Here is a 20,876-nt window from a genome sequence, read left to right on the forward strand (position 1 = left end):
CGTTATATCAATGCAGCAGAGCCAGTCCTCATGAGAAAGCTGTGTCCACTTGAGGCTCACAGCTAGAAATGGGTGGAGAGAGGGCAAAACAGCCACTTGAGCTTCCTGGACCTCCTCACTCTCACTCGCCTTTAGAAACTGTCTGTCCTGGGTGCTGCTTCAGCAACCACGAAGGAATGGGGTCACATTTGCTTCCCTGAATTGATCAGTAATGGCTCTGTGTTCTTCAAGTACTTAACATGTGTGATAACCTATGTCTGATTTTCCATCATATTCCAATAGAGGTTTGGGTTTTTGCTTTTGTTTGCTGACCCTCAAAAGTAATAGTAAATTTAAGCAAGAGGTTGTTCATAAACTACATGTACCCTTAACTGTTAAAATGTAACTACAGCTTTCCTAGTAGGGAGCATTTGCTTTCCCAGTAGGGAGCTCCTGAGGAGAATTTCTTTTTTTCTTTCTTTCTTTCTTTCTTTCTTTCTTTCTTTCTTTCTTTCTTTCTTTCTTTCTTTCTTTCTTTATTGGTTGTTCACATTACAAGGCTCTTGACATATCATATTTCATACATTAGATTGAAGTGGGTTATGAACCCCCAATTTTACCCCGAATGCAGATTGCAGAATCACACCGGTTACACATCCACAATTTTACATAATGCCCTATTAGTAATTGTTGTATTCTGCTACCTTTCCTATCCCCTACTACCCCCCTTCCCCTCCCCTCCCATCTTCTCTGTCTACCCCATCTACTGTAATTAATTTCTCTCCTTGTTTATTTTCCCATTCCCCTCACAACCTCTTATATGTAATTTTGTATAGCAATGAGGGTCTCCCTTCATTTCCATGCAGTTTCCCTTTTCTCTCCCTTTCCCTCCCATCTCATGTCTCTGTTTAATGTTACTCTTTTCTTCCTACTCTTCCTCCCTGCTCTGTTCATAGTTGCTCTCATTATATCAAAGAAGACATTTGGTATTTGTTTTTTAGGGATTGGCTAGCTTCACTAAGCATAATCTGCTCTAGTGTCATCCATTTCCCTGCAAATTCTATGATTTTGTCATTTTTTATTGCTGCATAGTACTCCATTGTGTATAGATGCCACATTTTTTTTATCCATTCATCTATTGAAGGGCATCTGGGTTGGTTCCACAGTCTAGCTATTGTGAATTGTGCTGCTATGAATATCGATGTGGCAGTATCCCTGTAGCATGCTCTTTTAAGGTCTTCAGGGAATAGTCCGAGAAGGGCAATAGCAGGGTCAAATGGTGGTTCCATTCCCAGCTTTCCCAGGAATCTCCAAACTGCTTTCCAAATTGGCCGCACCAATTTGCAGTCCCACCAGCAATGTACAAGTGTACCCTTTTCTCCACATCCTTGTCAGCACTTGTTGTTGTTTGACTTCACAGTGGCTGCCAATCTTACTGGAGTGAGATGGTATCTTAGGGTGGTTTTGATTTGCATTCCTGAGGAGAATTTCATCCTTCCTCAGATATGTGGAAAATGGAGGACAGTGTTGCTGTGGAGCATGGATCAGTGAATCCTAGAGTTCCATGTGACACAGAAGGTAGCAATTTGAACACCCAGTTATTTATTCAGACCTAACTAGTGTACTACTTTGTTAGCACATTAAATTGTAACCATTGGCTTCTGCTATGACAAGATGGGTGTATTCTTTGTAGTGGAATAAAGCCAGGGAGCCCTGTAGCACTTGCCTTCCACAGTAAACTCTCTAATTAGATGTTTCAAATATGTTGCCAATTATTGGACTAAAAGGTTAGAAGGAAACATTAGCAGTGTTTGTGTACTTTTTTTGTGTTTCTTGACCGTTTATATGTTTACTTGGTGGAAATAAACTCTGGGTGGGGATAGCAGAGACAAAGCTAGAGTCACATCCATGGACAAGAGTATAAATCAAATCCCAGCCCCACTGCCCCTGTGTAGAAACCCCAGGACGACAGTCTGCATCACTCAGACTAGAGAAAAGTGTAAAGGCACCATGGAGCCCTGGACCTATCAGGTAGACAGTGAATGAGAGTCTGTATGATGATGTTATTTTAGCACTTTTAAGGAGTCTGTTTTCCATGTGGAGACTAGCATGTCTTTGAGTGCATGGTGTGTACCTCCTTGCTTTATTTCATTAAGCTCCTTGTTGAGATAAAGATGAGTTTTGACCAGGGGCTGAAACAACCAGAATTCATTGTAGGTATTAGCCTGCCTATCCACCTGTGGTACATGTGAGGGTTTGAACTGCCTGGTCCCCCCAAATGCCCCATCAGTCATAGGGCACTGGCTTCTTGGGGATTCCTGGGTCTCACTGGTTGGCAGACACTGTCACTCAGTCACTTCCTGGATAGTGGATGAGGTAAATATTGTTTTGAAGATGACTTTTAAATATTGCTTTGGATCAATAAGAACATCATTGGTAGTCTTATAGCAATTGGATGAGAAACGGGGTAGTTTGGGCTTTTGTGGTTGCTGTGTTTGTTTGTTTTGGCATTGAGTTGCCATCTAGTATCAGGGCCCCACAGGGCTGGGATGCTCAGGGTCAGGGAAGAATGAGTGAAGGACTACGGGAAGTACCTTTGGCTTTATTTTATTTGAGTTCAAAAACCAAGTTTGTTTTATTTTAAAGCTTTCTAAATTTCTTTGTAACACACTGCACCCAGTAGGTTATCTATAATATTTACTGAGTTAAACATGTACTTTTATGCCATTTGTCTACATTTCTTTAACCAAAAAATAAGTATCCATTGTATGAAGTGTCTGTTGGGAAGAGTTACTTCCTTTTTTTTCTGGTTAATTTTTTCAGTTTCACTGGGCTAAAATTGACAAATATAAACTTTGTATTAAGTATAAAACATGATGTTGATATACATGTATATTTGTGAAATGATCACCACAAAGTAGTTTATATATTTGTCAACTCATGTACTTATATTTGTATGTGTATGTGTGCACACACACGCGTTGAGAACCATAAGTTTCTGCCCTCTCAGCAAATATCAAACATACAGCACAGTTTCTGTAGTCACCATGATGTGCATTAGGTCTCCAGATTTTTACTCCTACCACATAATAGGAACTTAGTGCTTTTGATAGGCATTTATTTCCTCATTTCCTCTTCACCTAGCCCTTGATAACCACTCTTCTAATCTCTGCTTCTATGGATTTAATATTTTTAGCTTCCACATATAAGTAAGATCATTCAGTATTTCTGTGTCTGGCTTATTTCACTTAGCATATGTCTTCCAGGTTCATTCATTTTTTTTATATATGGCAGGATTTTTAAAAATTTTTTACAGCTTAGTAATACTCCACTCCATGATGGCCATACCAGTTTACATTTCCACTAGCTGTGTATAAGAGTTCCTTTTCAACTTCACCAACATTTCTTTTTTTTTTAAATTTATAATAAACATTCAATCAGATGTGAGGTGATATTGTGGTAGAGTTGTACTTTTCTGATAGTGATGTTGAACATGTTTTTTACATATACCCATTGGTTATATGTATGACTTATATTGAGAAATGTTTATTTGAGTCCTTTGTTCTCCTTTTAGTTGGGTTATTTGCCATTGAGTTGTCTTGAGTTACTTGTCTACTTTGGATATTAACACCACGTTAAATATATGGTTGGAGAAGATTTTTTTCCCAATCCATAGTTTTCCTTTCACTCTGTTGATGCACAGAAGCTTTTAGTTTGATGCAATTCCACTTGCCTTTGTTAGCTTTGGTTGTCTGTGCTTTTGGTGTCATATCCAAAAAGAGCACTACTCAGGCCAACATCAGCAAGATTTCCCCTATGTTTTATTTTTGTAGTTTTATGGATTCAAATCTTAGTTTAAATCTTTAATCCTTTTGAGTTTATTTTTGTGTATGGTATAACAGAAGTGTCCAATTTCATTTTTCCACATGAGGATGTTTAGTTTTCCAAACACCATTTATTGAAGAGTTTGTCCTTTCTTCACTGTGCACTCTGTATACTTGTCAAAGATTGCCTAAGTATAAATGCATGGATTTGTTTCTGGGCTGATTTTGTTCCATTGATCTACACGTCTAATTTTATGCAAGTACATTATTGTATGTATTACTGTAGCTTTGTAAGATATTTTGAAATCGGCATATGTGATTCCTCCAGCTTTGTTTTCTCAAGATTACTTTAACTCTTTAAGGTCTTTTGTTGTTCCATATGAATTTAACGATTTTTTTTCTATTTGTCTATTTTTGTTGTTGTTCCATATAAATTTAAAGATATATTTTTCTATTTTTTGTTGTTCCATATGAATTTAAAGATATATTTATCTATTTTTTGTTATTCCATATGAATTTAAAGATATATTTTTCTATTTGTCTATTTGTTCATTGGGGTTTGGGTGGGGATTGTATTGAATCTGCAGATTTCTTTGTGTAGCATGGACACTAACAGTTTTAGTTCTTCCAATCCATGAAAAGGGAGTATCTTTCCATTTATCTGCATCTCCTTTGATTTCTTTCATCCAGTAATTCAGTGCATAAATCTTTCAAATGTTTGATTATGTTTATTCCTAACTACTTTATTCTTTTTGCTGCTATTATATGTAGAATTGCTTTCTTAATTTCCTTTTTGGATAGCTTATTGTTAGTATACAGAAATGCCACTAGTTTTATCTGGTTGTGGTGGCACATGCCTGGAATCTCAGCAACATGGGAGGCTAAGGCAGAAGTGTTGCAAGTTTGAGGCCAACCTCAGGAACCTAGTGAGTCCCTATCTCAAAACAAACAAAACAAACAAGATGCTGGGGATGTGGTTTAGTGGTAGAGTGCCTCTGGGTTTAATCCCCAGTAACTGCCCCCCCCCCAAACCCCCCCCCCCCCACACACATATAGCTACTAATTTTTTATGCGGTTTTGTATCAAGCAACTTTCCTGGAGTAGTTTATTATTTTAACCATGTTTTGCCGTTATTGAATTTTCAGGATTTTCTACATTTATGATCACATCATCTATACACAGAAAAATTTTCTTCTTCTGATTTGCATGAATTCTTATTTATTTTCTTGGGCAGTGCAGTGCCTGTGGCCAGGACTTCCAGTATTATGTTGAACAGAAGTAACAAGGGATCATCCTTGCCTTATAAATATCTAAGTAGAAAAGTTTTTTTTCCCCTTTGAATATGATGTTAGTTGTGGGCTTTTCACATATAGTTTTGATAGTGTTGAAGTTAGTTCCTTCTATTTTGTTGACAGTTTTTAAGTTATGAATGGATGTTGAATTTTGTCACATGGTTTGTCTATATCAAGATGATTATGCCTTTTTATAAGGCTTGTTTTGTTAATGTGATGTATCACATTGATTGATTGGCTGAGTTGAACCATTCCTGCATCCTTTCATCCAATAATTGGATGAAACATGGTATATAATCTTTTTAATATGGTGTTTTTGTTATTATTTTATTGAGGATCTTGCATCCATGTTCCTCATGGAAATTTGTCTATAAGTTTTTTTGTGGAGTCTCTCTTTGTTATTAAGGTGATGGTGGCCACATTAAACAAGTTTGAAAATATTTCTTTTTCAATTTTTGAAAGAGTTAAGAATCTTTGGCATTATTCTTTGAATATTTGGGAGAATCTTTTGAATATGTTTGATTTAGGACTTTTCTTTTTGGCAAGGTTACTGAGTCAATTTCTTTGTTATTTGTTCAGGATTTCTGTTTCTCCTTGATTGAGTTTTAGTAGGTTACATTTGTCTAGGAGTTCAGCATTTCTTCTAGTTCCCCAATTCATTGGTGCATTATTATTCATAAATGCTTAACAAATTCTGTAACTTAAAGCCTAGTTTTTCTTGATACATTATACTTACAAATCACTGATTTAGTGTCATGTACCTATAAGTAGTATGATTTGTGTTATCAGGCTTTAGATTATTCAACTCAACATACTCATGGATTTACAACTGTTTTGCTCAGCTATTATGATTTTGATCATCTGTTATGATTCTGTTCTTTCAGCAATGTTGTTCATTAGCATTGAGAAGGGTAACATTGCTATACAATCATGCATAAGAAATTAATGAGCCTGTGTTGTGTTTATAAGCACGTCTAATTTCCTCACTCACCCATTTCTGCCCTTACTCAGCTAGGCAGAGGGAGAGTGCAGACATTCCTAATAATCATGATTTGTTTTCCCGTTTTCAGCCATGCAATGATGGACCTGTTGGTTGAACTTTGCCTTCAGAATCACCTGAATCCTTCCCACCATGCCCTCGAGATCCGGTCTTCAGAAACCCAACAGCCTTTGAGTTTTAAGCCAAATACTTTGGTTGGAACCTTGAATGTGCACACTGTGTTTCTGAAAGAAAAAGTTCCTGAAGAAAAGGTGAAGCCTGGCCCACCTAAGGTGCCTGAGGTCAGTAGATGCCTGTGTGTGATGAGAGGATGTACATGGACACATGCCTATGAGTGAGTGTGTGGGAGATGCTGAGGAGAGCCTGCTTTGCTCTTCTAAATACCACTTGCAGAAAGCTGTGGCTGAGGTTTCTGCTGCCATGCTGGGCAAAGGGTGCCAAATCACTGGGTTTATTATAGGCGATAGAATTTCCAGAATTTAATAATGTTCATTGTTGTAAAATTGCTCCTGTATGTATTATATATAGAAAAGGAATTAATGAAGAACACAGCTATCCAATAGAACTGTCTGTGAAGCTGGAAATGGCCCCACATTCTACACTTCCCAATATAAGAGCCACTGGGCACATGCACATTTTGAGCACTTGCAATATGGTTAGTGTGATTAAAAAACTGTTTTTTTAAAAATGTTATTGAATTTTAATTAGTTAGCTGTTGGCTATTAATTGGACTGTGCAATTTTGGACTGTGCAGTTCTGGAGTTCTTTCATCTCTAGGAAGTAGTTCAGATCTGTAAAAGATTTACCATCTCAGCTGGTCATGGTGGCACACACCTATGATCCCAGCACTTGGAAGGCAGAGGCAGGAGGATCATAAATTTGAGACCAGCCTCATCAACTTGTGAGACCCTGTTTCAAAAAAAAAAAAAAAAAAGTGGTGTGAGGGTTGCTTGGGATGAAGATTAATGGTTAGAGAGCCACTGATTTCAATTACTAGTATGGAAAAAAAGGGAAAAAAAAAGACTCTACCATCTCCTGGGGGTGAGGGAGAGAGTCTTTTTGAAAAAATTGTTGTCAGAAATATTTACTCATTGCATTTGAAGAATATCTTATATACACAGCTTTATGCAGCCTTTTGATTGTTGATTAAAATTAATTTGTTTCTCATTGTACTAATAAGGTTTTGCCATGGATCTTTCAGTCCAGCTAAAAGTAGTTCCACTTCATTCTTTCAGATTCTTGGAAGATCTGAATTTTCTTGCTTTTAAAATGTGGCCAACAGTTTGTCTCCTTTGACTTTCTAGATTTCAATGATTAATAAATTCTTATTGTTAAAGGGGAACAGTGGGAGGGAGGAGAGGAGGAAAGAGGATAATATTGGGGATTGAAATAGAGAAAACTGATTTATGCTTAAATGAATATGTCAAAATAGGCCTCACTATTATGTATTATCTTAATATACTAAAAGACAAATAAAAAAAGAATTCTAATTGTTGTCCTTCTATACTATGTCCAAAGAAAATTTTCCCTTATTCTTCAAATAAAAATCAGTGTTCAACCCAAAAGAACCCTGTGGCTTCCCTCATGTTCTTAGTCCTTAGGGATAGTTAGGCCCAGGGTATGAGCATGAGTCTTCTTTGAGAAACCTGATGAGAATTTCATCTTTCCTCCTTTTCTTCTTTCTTCCTACATTCTGTCACTATTATGGCCACTAAGCCCTGCCACTCAGACCAGAAAGGAGCCCAAATCTTTTCTCAGTCACTCTGTGCAACTCATGTTTACTCTGATCACTTTCTTAGTGCCCTTGCACTATGCCGTGATCAGGAAGGCTGAATTACAGTAAACTGAGTGAAACTTTGAATACTATAGTTTTTTTGGTGGGCTACTTTATCTGCAGTCATTTAGAATTGGCCTTAGTCAAATTTATTGTTTTCTTCTTGATTGTATGTATGGTATTTGAAAAAGTTAGACTCTATTTCTGGCTGAAAATATGTGTATACTCCGTGTGTGTGTGTGTGTGTGTGTGTGTGTGTGTGTGAACACATACATATATAAATACACATCTATTTACATACTCTTATACATGTATGCATATGGTGCCTTATTATTTATATAAATACATATGTACATAAATATTCATATATTTATATGAACACTTTGGCTTCTTGAAAATTTTATGTTTTGTTTAGTGGGAATTTTTCTTTTAATGAAATTATTCATTCTACTTCCAAACTATTTTCCTTTAGAAAGATATATATTAATGTTCAAATCTGGTAAGAGTCTTTGAAAGGCAGTATACGTATTGGTTTTTAAATTTAGAGCCCTCACTGACATCCATTTCCCTATGTTGTCTAGCAGCTTGTTAATTAGTAAGAGAAACTCTATAAGATAAATCCATTATTCTGCACATTTATTTTTCACTATTCATTATTCCATTTCCCTTGTGACTCACTGAATTTATGGAAGAAGGATTAGAGCTGCACAAAATCCTGTTAATTCTGAATTTAAAACAGAAGTTGGAGCTATTGTGGGAAGAGGTTGCTCATAGAATTCTTTGTCTCTGATTTATTCTTCCAGAAATCTGTGCGTTTGGTAGTGAATTACCTTCGAACACAAAAAGCTGTTGTGCGGGTGAGCCCAGATGTGCCACTCCAGAATATTCTGCCAGTCATTTGTGCAAAGTGTGAGGTCAGCCCAGATCACGTGATTCTGCTGAGGGACAATGTTGCCGGAGAGGAACTGGAGCTATCCAAGTCCTTGAATGAGTTGGGGATAAAGGAACTTTATGCTTGGGACAACAGAAGAGGTGAGACCCTGCTATGCTCTAAACACCCTGCTTGTAGCCTGCTCCTTCTCCTTGTGACTCTCTATAGTACTAGATGGAGATGGATATGTGAAGTGATAGCCAACTCAAAATTTTGTCCAGGGTTGATGTGGGCAAAAGAGAACTTTGGCCTGCAAAAGAAATCTGGCTGTTTTTATTCCCCTCCACTGTGATTATGCCTCTTTCCTCCCAGTTACAACTTTTACGTTCTGTCTCTTTGTGAATGTCAGCATAAGTAAAAGCATAAATAGGTGAGGAGAGATTAGACCTTCTGCTCTAACCCTGCAAAAACCACATAAACATAGTGTCGATTTTTCTTTTCAGTTTTCATTGCTGCTCCCAGGTTTCAAATAGTGCTTATATCAAGACCAGTGTCAAAATGCATTTAGCTATTCTCTTAAACTGACCAAATTATAGTCCATGAGATCAATTCCTGAAGACAGCTTTAGGTACCCTCTTAGATTCCTTACCCTCATTGCCAGATATCTTACTGTGATGTCATTTTGGTACCTTAGCGTGAGTCACAGTTAGAGCCATTGGTGATTGGCAGTCCCTAGGTTGCTGTTGGTACAGACATAAATATATTATGTAAAGCAGATTTTTCTGATTGATATAAAGAGCTGACTATGTAGCTAAACCACTCTCAGGCAAAAAGATAATTTATAATTCTTGACCCTACAATTTTAAAATGAATTTCATTAAAGTTTCTGTTTTTCTGTTTTAATGAGCGTCATTTGATAACTGATGGCCATTTTATTTGTTCCAAAAATATTAAGTAGGCTAGACTTTTAAAATAGATGTATAATAAAGCTTTTCATGATTTGTTCTTTTTTTTTCTATACCTATTTTTTTCCCTTATTTCTTTCAGTAAAAATGGTTTCTGGTTTTTTTTTTTTTGTTGTTTGTTGTTTTTCAGCTGGGCACAGTGGTTCATGTCTGTAATCCCAGCGATTTGAGAAGCTGAGGCAAGAGGACCCTAAGTTCAAGGCTAGCCTTGGCAACTTAGTGAGATCCTCAGCAACTCAGTAGGGCCCTGTCTCAAAAACTAAATAATAAGGGTTAGAAAAGTAGCTCAGCAGTAAAGATTGAACCTTAGGTTCAATCCCCAGGACCAACCCACCCACCCTACACCCCACCTCACCCCAGAAAAAAAAGAAAAAGCAAATCCACAAATCCACCCTGTACTATTTCTTATTGCCAAAGGTATTGTGAAATCAATGGTCATAAGTGGGATTCCTCTCCAGTTTATACCTCCTCCCAAATCAGCCTAGTTTCTGAGTCCTTGGGTCTTATTTGACAGTTAAGAGAGGGTTTTGGTCACATGGGGTATAAAATACATGGGCTATTTATTCCCTTAAAAAATACTACTATGACATTTGAGAATAATGGTGTTGTGTTGTGTCCAGTATTTTATTTTTTTTGTGGTGTTGGGATTGAAGCCAGAGCCTCGCACATGGTAAGCTGTCCAGTATCTTTTTAAAACAGACAGTAATACTTCAGCATCAGCCACACAGACTGGGTTACTGTGTGTATATTGTCTGGATATATCTGCTTTATTTTATTTTGGTTTATGTGACTGAAAACAGGGCTTTCATTTGGTAAGACAAGAAAGAAAAAAAAAAGAAAAAGAAATGGAAAAAGCTACATTTAGGAAGCTAAAAGCAAAAGGGTTTCATAAATTAGTGTTTCCATTATATTCCCACAGTTGGATACATCTTGAAAGGCATAGAATATGGTTACTAAAGAAGTCATACAAAATCTGCCTTCCTGTTAAGCAGAGGACCCTGCAGGCCCGTGAATATCTCCACATGAGAGTCAAAGCTCTCCAATGTGTCAGCAGGCTGACACCTTGTGATTTTGTGTTTTGTGATTCACAGGCAGGGCCAGGCATCAGGACAAATGGTGCAACCAACTTGGATTTTGAAGCACCTCTGCCTTTGAGGGAACTAGCTGCTCTTAAACCCCCAAATCCTACTCTCATTTCCCCAACTCATGGGAAAGACATGCTCCAACCCCATGACCAGGTTGATTTCCTTTAACCTAGATTAGGCTAGTTGTCAGTGCTTGATAATCATCCCTGCCACACGCCTTCACATCTTCCTATTAACCATCTGATATCTTAAAAGAAAAGAAAGTCTTCCAGAGGGGTCCTTGAGGTTCCCTTTCTATTTTGTAGCTGAACTGGAAGGACTTCCAGGGCCTGATGGAACAGCCTCTCCTTTGTGTCTCTTAATTTATACTCAGAATGGCCACCTGCTCCTCCCTAGCCCTGCAGATGCTGGAGATCCCAGAGGACAGCTGGTGTGGGAAGGAAGAGCGACTCTGCTGGCAAAAGCCTGCCCTCCTCTGGAATCCCAGGCAGTGGTATCTTGAAAAAGCCTAAGGCTTTGCTGCCACCTATGTCCACAAGTAGGCCAAGCAGCCTGCACAGCAGCAGGTCCTTGGGAGGACAGACCTGGAGAGGCAGGCACCAGCCTCACATCAGGCCTTGACACTGCCACATGCACATGTGTAAGTCCATCCAAGGCTTTAGGAGAGGCCAGGGCTCCGTAGGGTGTAGCTCAGGTCTACAAGCTGGTCCTCACTTTCTCTTGCCTGCCTTTTCTAGTTCTTCTGACCAAAACTCAGTCCGAGCCTTCCCTGAGTTTCAGAGGTACAGTGAGCCTGCAGGGCTGTGCTTTGCATGGCTCTGAGCTAGGAAGATGCATGGAGGTGATGTTTTTGTGTGAGACTTGAAGGAAATGAGTATGGCTTGCAACACCTCTGGGGATGTGAGTCTTGCCTGGTTGACACAAGGTTATGGTTTGATTTCTTTGTTCTCTGGTTAGTTCAGAGAAGACTGTCCCTTGTGTGAGAATTTGCTGTGAGCCTCTAATTGGTAAGTAATGAGGGAGGGTGTTGTAGCACATTCTATTGCCCACAACTTCAGGTCAGAGCAGAAGTGATAGGTGCTAAAAGAGCACTGATGTATTTTTATTTCTGCTTGCCTGTATTATCTATGAGCTTACCTGTCCTCCAAGACCATCCTGCATGCAGCAGAATTTTCAGTATTTACTTTTGCTATTATAGCAACTATGCAAATGATTAGTCCAGATTTAGCATGTATTTTGACACCTATTTCTTAGAAATCTTTTTTCTTTCTCCACCTCTTTTTACACATACATACACACACAGATACACACATACATACACACATACATACTAAACATATATATATATATGCATATATATGGTATTTTCTTGAACACATATATATAGTTATACATATATTTATATATTCATGCAAAAAGTTTGTTAGAATCCCCGGATCTTTGCATTCTACAGAATTTTTTCCATGTTTGTTACAGTAATTAACAGTAGATTTTATTTCCAGAAATAAAACTTTTTGAAAGAAACTCAGCATTGGTCTGGAGACATCCTTGATGTTCTGATCTGTAATTGATGTACTTCATCAGTAATACAGAAGGGAGGTTAAAAAGATAAGCATTCTTTGTTAAGAAACACCATGAAAAAGCAGTTGTTGTGAGCAGGACACTCACATATATGAAGGCAGGAGTTGTTATTGAATGATTCTACTTGGGGGTTTGGACTGACTAAGGATTGGGACAAGGTGAACTGAAGGGCTTTTTCTTTATTACCCTGAGTGCAGGTAGCCTAATGATGTGGCTGAAACTTAGAATGCCCATGGGTCTTCCTTTTCCATGTGCTGCTCAGTAGTCTTGTTTTCTGGCCACTGAACTGCCCTGATTTTATGTTCTCTTCTTGACAAATGAATGATTTGGACTAGTTGGTCTTTCAGAGTTCCTTCAGTTTTCTATACCCCTTGTACCCTTCAGTTCCTCTTTATCATTTCCTGAAATAATTTTAGTGCTTCCAAACAGGAAGTCCTTTCTTATAAATTAAATATGATCCCTGCAAAATACTTTTATTGATGTTTAATTTCTTATAAAATAGACTACATTCAAACAAAATAAATTTTATGCTCAAATGATCATCCTTGGAAACTGTGGATTCTAGGTCTTAAATGTGTATGTTCTCCAGGCTGAACTATGTATTTGTTGTTTATGCTGTTCTGACAGCATAGCTTCCTGTAGATATTCTGCCTGATGTAAGTCCTGAGTTCTCTTGCTTTGCTCTAAACCCACCCTTCTTCCATGACTCCCGAGCCTCAGGGGTTTCTCAGGAGCCTGTGCTCTAAAAATAGACTGTGTGCTCTAGACCCCAGCTCAGGACTGTGAGTTTTGAGCCCCTGCCACATTCACGTAGCCATAGGCTCTAACAGCTTGATATGTGCCTCCCCAGTCTCAGTTCTGGAGCCAAGCTACCACAGTCTTGTGACCAGCCACTATTCCTGTTCAGGGATAGAAACAAGAGGTTCAATTTCATTGCAGTTTTCTGGACTGGTCTATTTAAAAAATTTGTTTTTAGTTGTAGATGGACATAATACATTTATTTATTTGTTTTTATGTGGTGCTGAAGATTGAACATAGTGCCTAACACTTGCTAGGCAAGCACTCTGCCACTGAACCACAACCCCAGCTCCTAGTCTTATTATTTTTGTGGTTGGTGTAATATGGCCTGTGTGCTAGTAACACGTTCTCATTTAATTTTTGGGTACTACATTATCATCCATTTTAATATATCCATGTCACACACCATTCAATTGTAGAAACCATATAGACTAGAAATATACATATTAATTTATGTTGTAGTTTAGATATGGTATTACTCTATGGTATGTTTTATCTTAATGGCTAATTTATCTTCTACTGTAACCTTAGTAAAAGGTTTTTGTGTGACCTTCAAGTGTGTGTGTGCACATGCATCTGTCTGTGTAGTTGCATCTTGTGATATGGGTCCTCTGGTTTGGATGTTGCATGATGTGCTGCCCACTAATCTCCTTGGTTAGAGCCTTGCATGTAATCCAGATCCCTGACCCTGGTGAGCTATACAGGAGCCATTGTTCTCTACAGATTGGTTTAAAGAACATGTATACTTGGTTTCTGCTTCGTTGGGTAGATGGCCTTAATGGTCATGCATATTTTATTAATGCACCTACTTTTATGTCTCTTCTCTACCTCAAATATGAAATTATACATTAGCAGATAAAGAAGTTAATGAATGTTTACCATGTTTGGGTTGGCTGATATACTGATGGTAGGTATGTAATATCCCAGTCCATGATTTTTCCACTAGTGGATTAGAGGTCTTGCTGTCTAGCAGTTGGCAGTGATATGGGAAAATTCATCTTTTTATCCTTCAGGAACACCTTAGTTTTCCCTCATGTTGTCATGTCTGTATGCCTTGGAAGAGAAGAATGGATGAATAAGTGGCACAGCCATAGAATAGCCTTTGCAAGCAAATCAGTGAGTGAGAATAATCAGGAGTCAAGATAGAGCTGCGTATGCTAGTGACTAACACAGTTCCTCATGATGAGCATAGTCACCCCCAACCTGCAGATGAATAAGCTGAGGCTTGGAGAGACTAAACCGTTTGTCCAGTTGTGCCCCACATGTATGTCTCTGTACCTTTACACTAACTTTTCAGGTGTCCCTCAGATCTCACTTTGTTGTTTTTTAAACAGTGTTGGAAACTCTCCCAGAGTTTCTGATTCTGGATGTCTGGAACTGGCCTGAGGATTTTATCTCTCACAGGTTTCTGTGATGCTGATGCCTCTTGTCCTACCTCATGATAACCACCCTTGATTGCTGATCTGCTGCCTGCCAAGTCTAGGCTTTATTGTCCTCTTCTATAGCTAAAAAAGAGCCCATCCTAGCTCTAAAAATCCTGAGGAAGAAAACACCAAGAAAGAGAGATCAAGGGCTTAGAGCTCAACAATCAATTAATCACTAAATAAATTAAGTAAAAGAAGATGAAGAAAACAATTGGTTTACTAGGGAATGTAGCTTAAAAGGAAAATGTTCTGACTACAACAGTGGAAAGAAAATCTGGAAATGAGTGTCCTGGAGATCTTATGTGATTGTTTCAAACACCACCTGGGTAAACTATCACTGGTATTCCATTTTCTAGAAATGAACAGGAAGACTCTGGATTTATTTTTGGTTAGCATTTTTACCTCACTGATGGTTCTTAAAGCAGATGTTTTACACTAAAGGCATAGTCTTTGGAGCCGTGCTGGTTAATTGGGCAGCCACAGGCCACATGTGGCTCTTGGACATTTCAAGGTGTTCAGTTCAAGCAGAGATGTACTATCATCCTGAGGCAAACATTGGATTACATCAAAAGAAATGTAAAATATCAATAGCTCTGATATTCATTATGTGAAAAATAATATTTTATATATATTGAATCAAATGAATGTATAGTGAAAATTAATTTCATCGTTTTTAATGCTGCTACTAGCAAACATAAAATTACATTTATGGTTCATATTAGCTTTCTATTGATAGCACTTCCCTAGAAGTTTTGTTGATTTACTTACTTATTTATTTTTTAGTATCCAGAAGGGTCTAAGCATACCAGAGACAATTCTACCTCAAAAAAAAAATGTAAGACCTTTAAATGCTTTCCTAAATTGGTCTTAGAGCTTTGATGTGGCTCCAAGAAAGAGTTGGTGATTTACCCCTGTAGAAGAACTAACAGCTTAAGAATAAAGGATTTACTTAAGATTTTTTAAAGTATTTAATCTCTTATTTCAAATGTTGAAAAATAACTTAGTATGTCTTTTTTTCCCCCCCAGAAACATTTAGAAAATCATCACTTGGCAATGATGAGACAGATAAAGAGAAGAAAAAATTTCTGGGATTTTTCAAAGTTAATAAAAGAAGCAGTAGCAAGGTAATGGATTGCATATGCACATGACTTTGCATAATGTAAAACAGTGTCTGAAGATGCTTATGTCACAAGAGTTCTTTCCAGAGATGGGACCTCAACTCAGGACAAATGGGGTCCTTGGCATATGTGACAGAAAAGAATTTCCGAATGTGCCAGTCCAAGACACAGACACATTTATTTAGGAAAGGAGATAAACATTAAGAGGGGAATATGGGCTGTCTTGATACTAAAAAGCAAGGAATGATATTCAAGAGATAATGGGGACAATCTCCAAAGTGAGAAGCAGCACACCCTTGTTGTAGGGTGTTAATAATTATAGAGGAACAATGGATAGGGGCTGAACTAGAAGTGGAGTCTACATAATTTTATGCCAGTGTTTCCTGTGTTTATGTATTGCCCTCCTGGCATGTTACATTTTGCAGGCAAGGACAGGAGCCTAGGTCATGGACTAAGGATTTGAGTTGGGTTGCTCACCTACTTTCTTATTTTACATTTTGACAGTTCATGGGTTTTTGTAAGGGTTCATGGGTACTTCTTTCTTGAGACTCAATATGCCTTTCTTTTTCTGTATTCCTGAATTTCTACCTCACTCATACTGAACCTATCTTATGATTTTTAAAAATAATTGTATTTAGGAATATTAATTCCTTCAAGTAAAAGGAATGTGTGGAATGAGTGGCTTTGTGCTTCTACACTTGATCTCTAAAGCAGTTAGGTATCTAGAAGGAAGATGTTTCACTCACCAGTGGAACAAGAAACCTGTGGGCCTGAGGCCAGGCTGTGAGCCCTTCTCCTGCCAGGTACATACTCTGACCTGGTGTGCGGTTGAAGCACAGTACATTCCTTAGGATGGGTGAATGAATGAATGCACATTTTAGTTCAGTTGAAACACAATGGTAAATATTCCTTCAAATAAATTATAGCATCGAAACTTAGCACGTGGGGTATCTAAGAGCTAGAGTTAAGGCCACTTTGTAACCGAGTCCCTTGTCAAACTAGACTGTTTGCTTTTGATTAGACTTTTAGGTGGTATTTGGTCTTCATTATATAATTTGGGACTATACCACATGAGAAGTTAATTTATGGATCTTGTTATTATTTCTTAAATAAGTCTTGAAAGTCATATTTCAGATCAAATGTTATAGCATTAAATCATAGTTCAAAGAGTAAAAATGAAGATTTTCTTTCTAATCAGTTATAAGAGTCTCAAAACCATCTAACTATCAGAAAAGAACATATTTATTATCCCTATTATATTTGTTTATAGGCATATTTTACTAATATCCAATTAGACACCCCCCACCCCCCAACTAAAGTTGTTGCAATGAATGGTAGGCCTTGATACCATCAGCTTAGCTGGAAAGTGTCCTCCATCAGTGTACTTGGAAGAGGTGACAAAAAAAGCTCACATTCATTCAGGTGCCTTCTGGCCATTGAAGAGATCTGTACTCCTTTGCATCTGTGGCTGAGGCTGCGCATCTCACTTCCTGACCATCAGGAACCTGAGGGGTTGGAACTATGATTCACCCCAGGCTTGCTGATGAGGATGCTCAAGTTCAAAGAAATAGTATAGCTTGCTCAGGGTCCCAGGGTTAGGGGCAGGTCTTTGACCAGAAGCCAGTCAACCCCTCCCCGCTGGTGGTGGTTGTTAGGAAATGGGAGATTGGAAGTTAGGAAGGAGTAGTTTGAAGAGGAAGGTGTGGTGAAACCCAGGCTGAGCCGGCTGAGACCTCCTGTCTTTAGAGCTTCTTACAACCTCAGCTTTTGGTTCTTCATCTACCTGATGCTTTGGTAGTAGTTTTGTTATTCCCTTATGTTTACCACCCATAATATGTGCTTCTTCCCTTTTTCCTGTGTGTCCTTTGAAAATTTGTATTCAATGTGTATCTTTCTATGTAAGATCTCTGAGCCGTGAGCATTTCTCGCCTTTCCTTCTCTTTTTCCCTCCCTACTCCTCTCTCTCCTTCCCTCCTCCCCTCTTTTCAATGCTCCTCTCTCCTCTCTCTGCCCTCCTGACCTCTTTTCCTTTCCTTTCAGAATTACTTGAAATTGCAGAATCAGAATTTTGTGTTTACATTTTCCATCACTTCATGAATTTTATTGGTGTTTCTAAAACTGTTGTGAGAGATTTGCTTATACTTTATTCAGTGTCCTCCTTGGTCTTCACATTACCACTTCACAGTAAACCCCTCCCTATCCTCATTCCTCCTACTGAGATGCCAAACACTCATTCTGCATTTTCTTCTTTCTGAGAGATGAACTAGGAGCAAAGCAAGTCAAAGATATAGGAATACTTTTGTTTTGGCAAAATAAGAGTTTAAAGAGCTGGAGACTTGGAGATCAACTAACATGGCTTCTGGGAGTTCATAAGGGGCTCCTGGTAGACCCCAGCAAGTCTAGTCTGCTCATTATAAGGGGATTTTCTTTATGTCATACCTATCTTTCCTCTGTCTTGGACTTAGTAAAATTATTTTTTATTTCCTTCATACTTCATCTTTCATTTATAACTTTCTCTTAATTTTATTTTACCTAGGCATCCCTTTTTCAGTCTTGTCATTATTGGATTATTTGTTCTGTGTGGTTTTTTTATGGTTAACTTAAAACAAAAAAAGTTTTGTGCTAAACTTCTTAACTCCTTGTTTTTCTCCAGTTTTATTGTTTGAGATTTGGTGCTAAATATAACCTCATCTGTCTAGGAACTTGATGAAAAAGGTATTATCAGTTGCATTATGTGGGTGAACAAACTAAGGTTAAGCAATTCCTTTATTTATAATGTAAATCTAATAACAGTACTCATAATTGTCAGAATTCATAAACATTGGAAGTTAAACCCAGGCCTGACTTTCCATAATCCTTGCTAATAACGTCTATTTACATTGTACAGTCCTTAACAAATACAGGTTTCAGTGTCTTCAATAATAAAAAGATTTTGGAGTAAACAGCTTTAGAAATTATTTCTAAGGGCTGGGGGTATTGCTTAGTGGAAGAGTACTTGCCTAGCCTGTTTGAGGCCTTGGGTTCCACCCCTAATACCACAATAGAAAAGACAGATTTCTAAAATCCTGTGATGCCACATAATCTGCATGTGACTTAATAATGAACAAACTCTTGGAGAATTATCAGAACATTTAAAACTAAAGTGACCTTTGCTATCACCTTTAAGGAAAAAAAAATACATACCTGTGTGGGTGTTAGGAATGTGTATGAATGTGTGTGTGTGTGTATGAATATGTGTGTGTGTGTGTGTGTAAAATCTCAGTAAAGAATATACTTGAAGGGACATAATTTGGGGACAAATGAGGGCAAACTTATTTTTTTGTTTTGAAATTTTGTGTTTTAATATGATTAAAGCATGAGAGTTTTGTCATTTTTTAAAATATTTTGATTATTTTTCGGTGGGCACAATCTTTTTTTTTTTTTATAATGTGGTGCTGAGGATCAAACCTAGCACCCCTTGTGCATGCCAGGCAAGTGCGCTACCGCTTGAGCCACATCCCCAGCCCAGAGTTTTGTCATTTTTGACATTATTTATTCTCCTAAACCAATGGTTATCAAAAGTACTTCAGAGGCTGTTTAAGACCTATCATGAAAATTGTATTCGTGGGTTTTGTCCCCAAAGATTCTCATTTGGGAGGCCAGGTTCAGGCCTGGAGATTGAATTTTGCATTTATACCTCAGGTGATTGTATGGCCAATGGTGTATTATCATCTGCTATTTGTGGATAAGGACTGATATATTTGGTGACTTATTCATGTCTTTCCTATTAGCTATGCAGACATTAAAACTTTGAAATCCTAAAACTGTAATTAATTAATTGCTTTGCCTAGATAATTCCATCAGTTCAAGCCCACTACTGTTTGAAAATTGCATATTTTAAAAGTTAAAGGAGATGCTTGGTGAAAAAGAAAGAAAACATGTTTTTATGAGTTTGGGGTTTAAAAATTGTGATTTTTCAAATCTGGGAGCCCTATGGTTAGGAGTTGTTTTAAAACAGTTTTCAAGTTTAAAAGGTGAAGGAAGTGGCTTGGATTACTACCACAAATGCAGACTCTGAAGCTTGGAATTGGGGCCTCACTGGCCTTTTTGGCCTCCATGATTGCTATGGAGGGCTTTGCTTTTTGTTTGAACTTACTTCCACCTGGAGTTGATGGTGGGATGCTTATCTGTATTCCAGGCTGAGCAGCTTGGGCAGTCAGGCCCTGACAGCGATGAGGACACCTGGAAGCTGGCTTCAGGAAGGGGCATGAATGTAAGTACTAACAGCCAGCAGGTGCCTCTGCTAACCCAGTGGAACTTCTTTCTCCTTGCTTTGCACTGCCTTCCAGACAATGCAATTACAGACTACTTTAGTTTCATTTGGCTTGACTTTTGTGGTCTCATAGATTCGCAAAGCAGCATGTAGCTTCTTTCATAGTTGCCCATGCTATTTTTGGAAAATGTAGAGTATTTTAGTTTCTCTTCTTCCCTTTCCCTATCAGCATGATCAAGAGTATCCCTCACTAGGTTAATTGAATTTATACTTATTGAAATTATTTTCATGTATTATCAGAAGTAGCCTGATGGTGTAGAAAGCCACACAGTCCTGTTTTTCTCAAAGAATATTTTTAAAGTGGCTATGCCCTCATAATTGAAATTCGGCATGTAAAAAAACTTCCTTGTAATTTTAAATACTTGAAAGAATATAATTGATGATATTTTATAAATTTTGACATTTTAAACATATCTAATTAAAGTTAGATATTTGCCCATTAAAAGTTACCTGAACAAACTTTTCCATATATGAATAAAATTTTGCATTATTAGTTTATTTTTCACATTTCCACATCAGCCCCTGTGTCAAATTTTATTCCATTCAATATACATTTTACACTTAAAAATCTTTTATAGAGACTTGAAATAAAACATGATATAAAAAATCTAAATTAGATTTTTGTCATTCCCCCATCATAAATCTAGAAAATATTTTTTCTGGATTAAGTTCTTTTAACAATTGTAAAGTAAATTAAAACATTCTAAATATATTTATTGATATATAATTGTTAAACGCAAAGTAAATTTTTCTTGAAAAGATGTTTCTTAATAAAATTACAGTTTTTTATTTATTCCATTTATTGATGAACAGGATATATTAATAAAACTGGAAAGGCTCAACGTTAATTCTA

The 20,876-nt window shown here is 37.5% G+C and overlaps 1 protein-coding gene across 18 annotated transcripts in view; it reads left to right on the plus strand.

Annotated features, from left to right (window-relative positions):
* Window positions 1-20,876, plus strand: part of COBL (cordon-bleu WH2 repeat protein) — a 307,667-nt gene that overhangs the window by 85,760 nt on the left and 201,031 nt on the right. For 7 of the 18 annotated variants that reach the window (XM_081286279.1, XM_081286278.1, XM_081286282.1 and 4 more), the window contains 5 exons: window positions 6,166-6,376; window positions 8,673-8,901; window positions 11,528-11,572; window positions 15,620-15,717; window positions 19,889-19,963. In XM_081286279.1, the coding sequence (XP_081142405.1) occupies window positions 6,166-6,376; window positions 8,673-8,901; window positions 11,528-11,572; window positions 15,620-15,717; window positions 19,889-19,963 (658 nt within the window). The remainder of the gene's footprint in view (window positions 1-6,165; window positions 6,377-8,672; window positions 8,902-11,527; window positions 11,573-15,619; window positions 15,718-19,888; window positions 19,964-20,876) is intronic. The other 11 variants (XM_081286268.1, XM_081286270.1, XM_081286274.1 and 8 more) reach the window with 3 other exon arrangements.

The sequence above is a fragment of the Spermophilus citellus genome, assembly GCF_964194105.1.
Source record: "Spermophilus citellus genome assembly, chromosome: 3".
Lineage (NCBI taxonomy): Eukaryota > Metazoa > Chordata > Mammalia > Rodentia > Sciuridae > Spermophilus > Spermophilus citellus.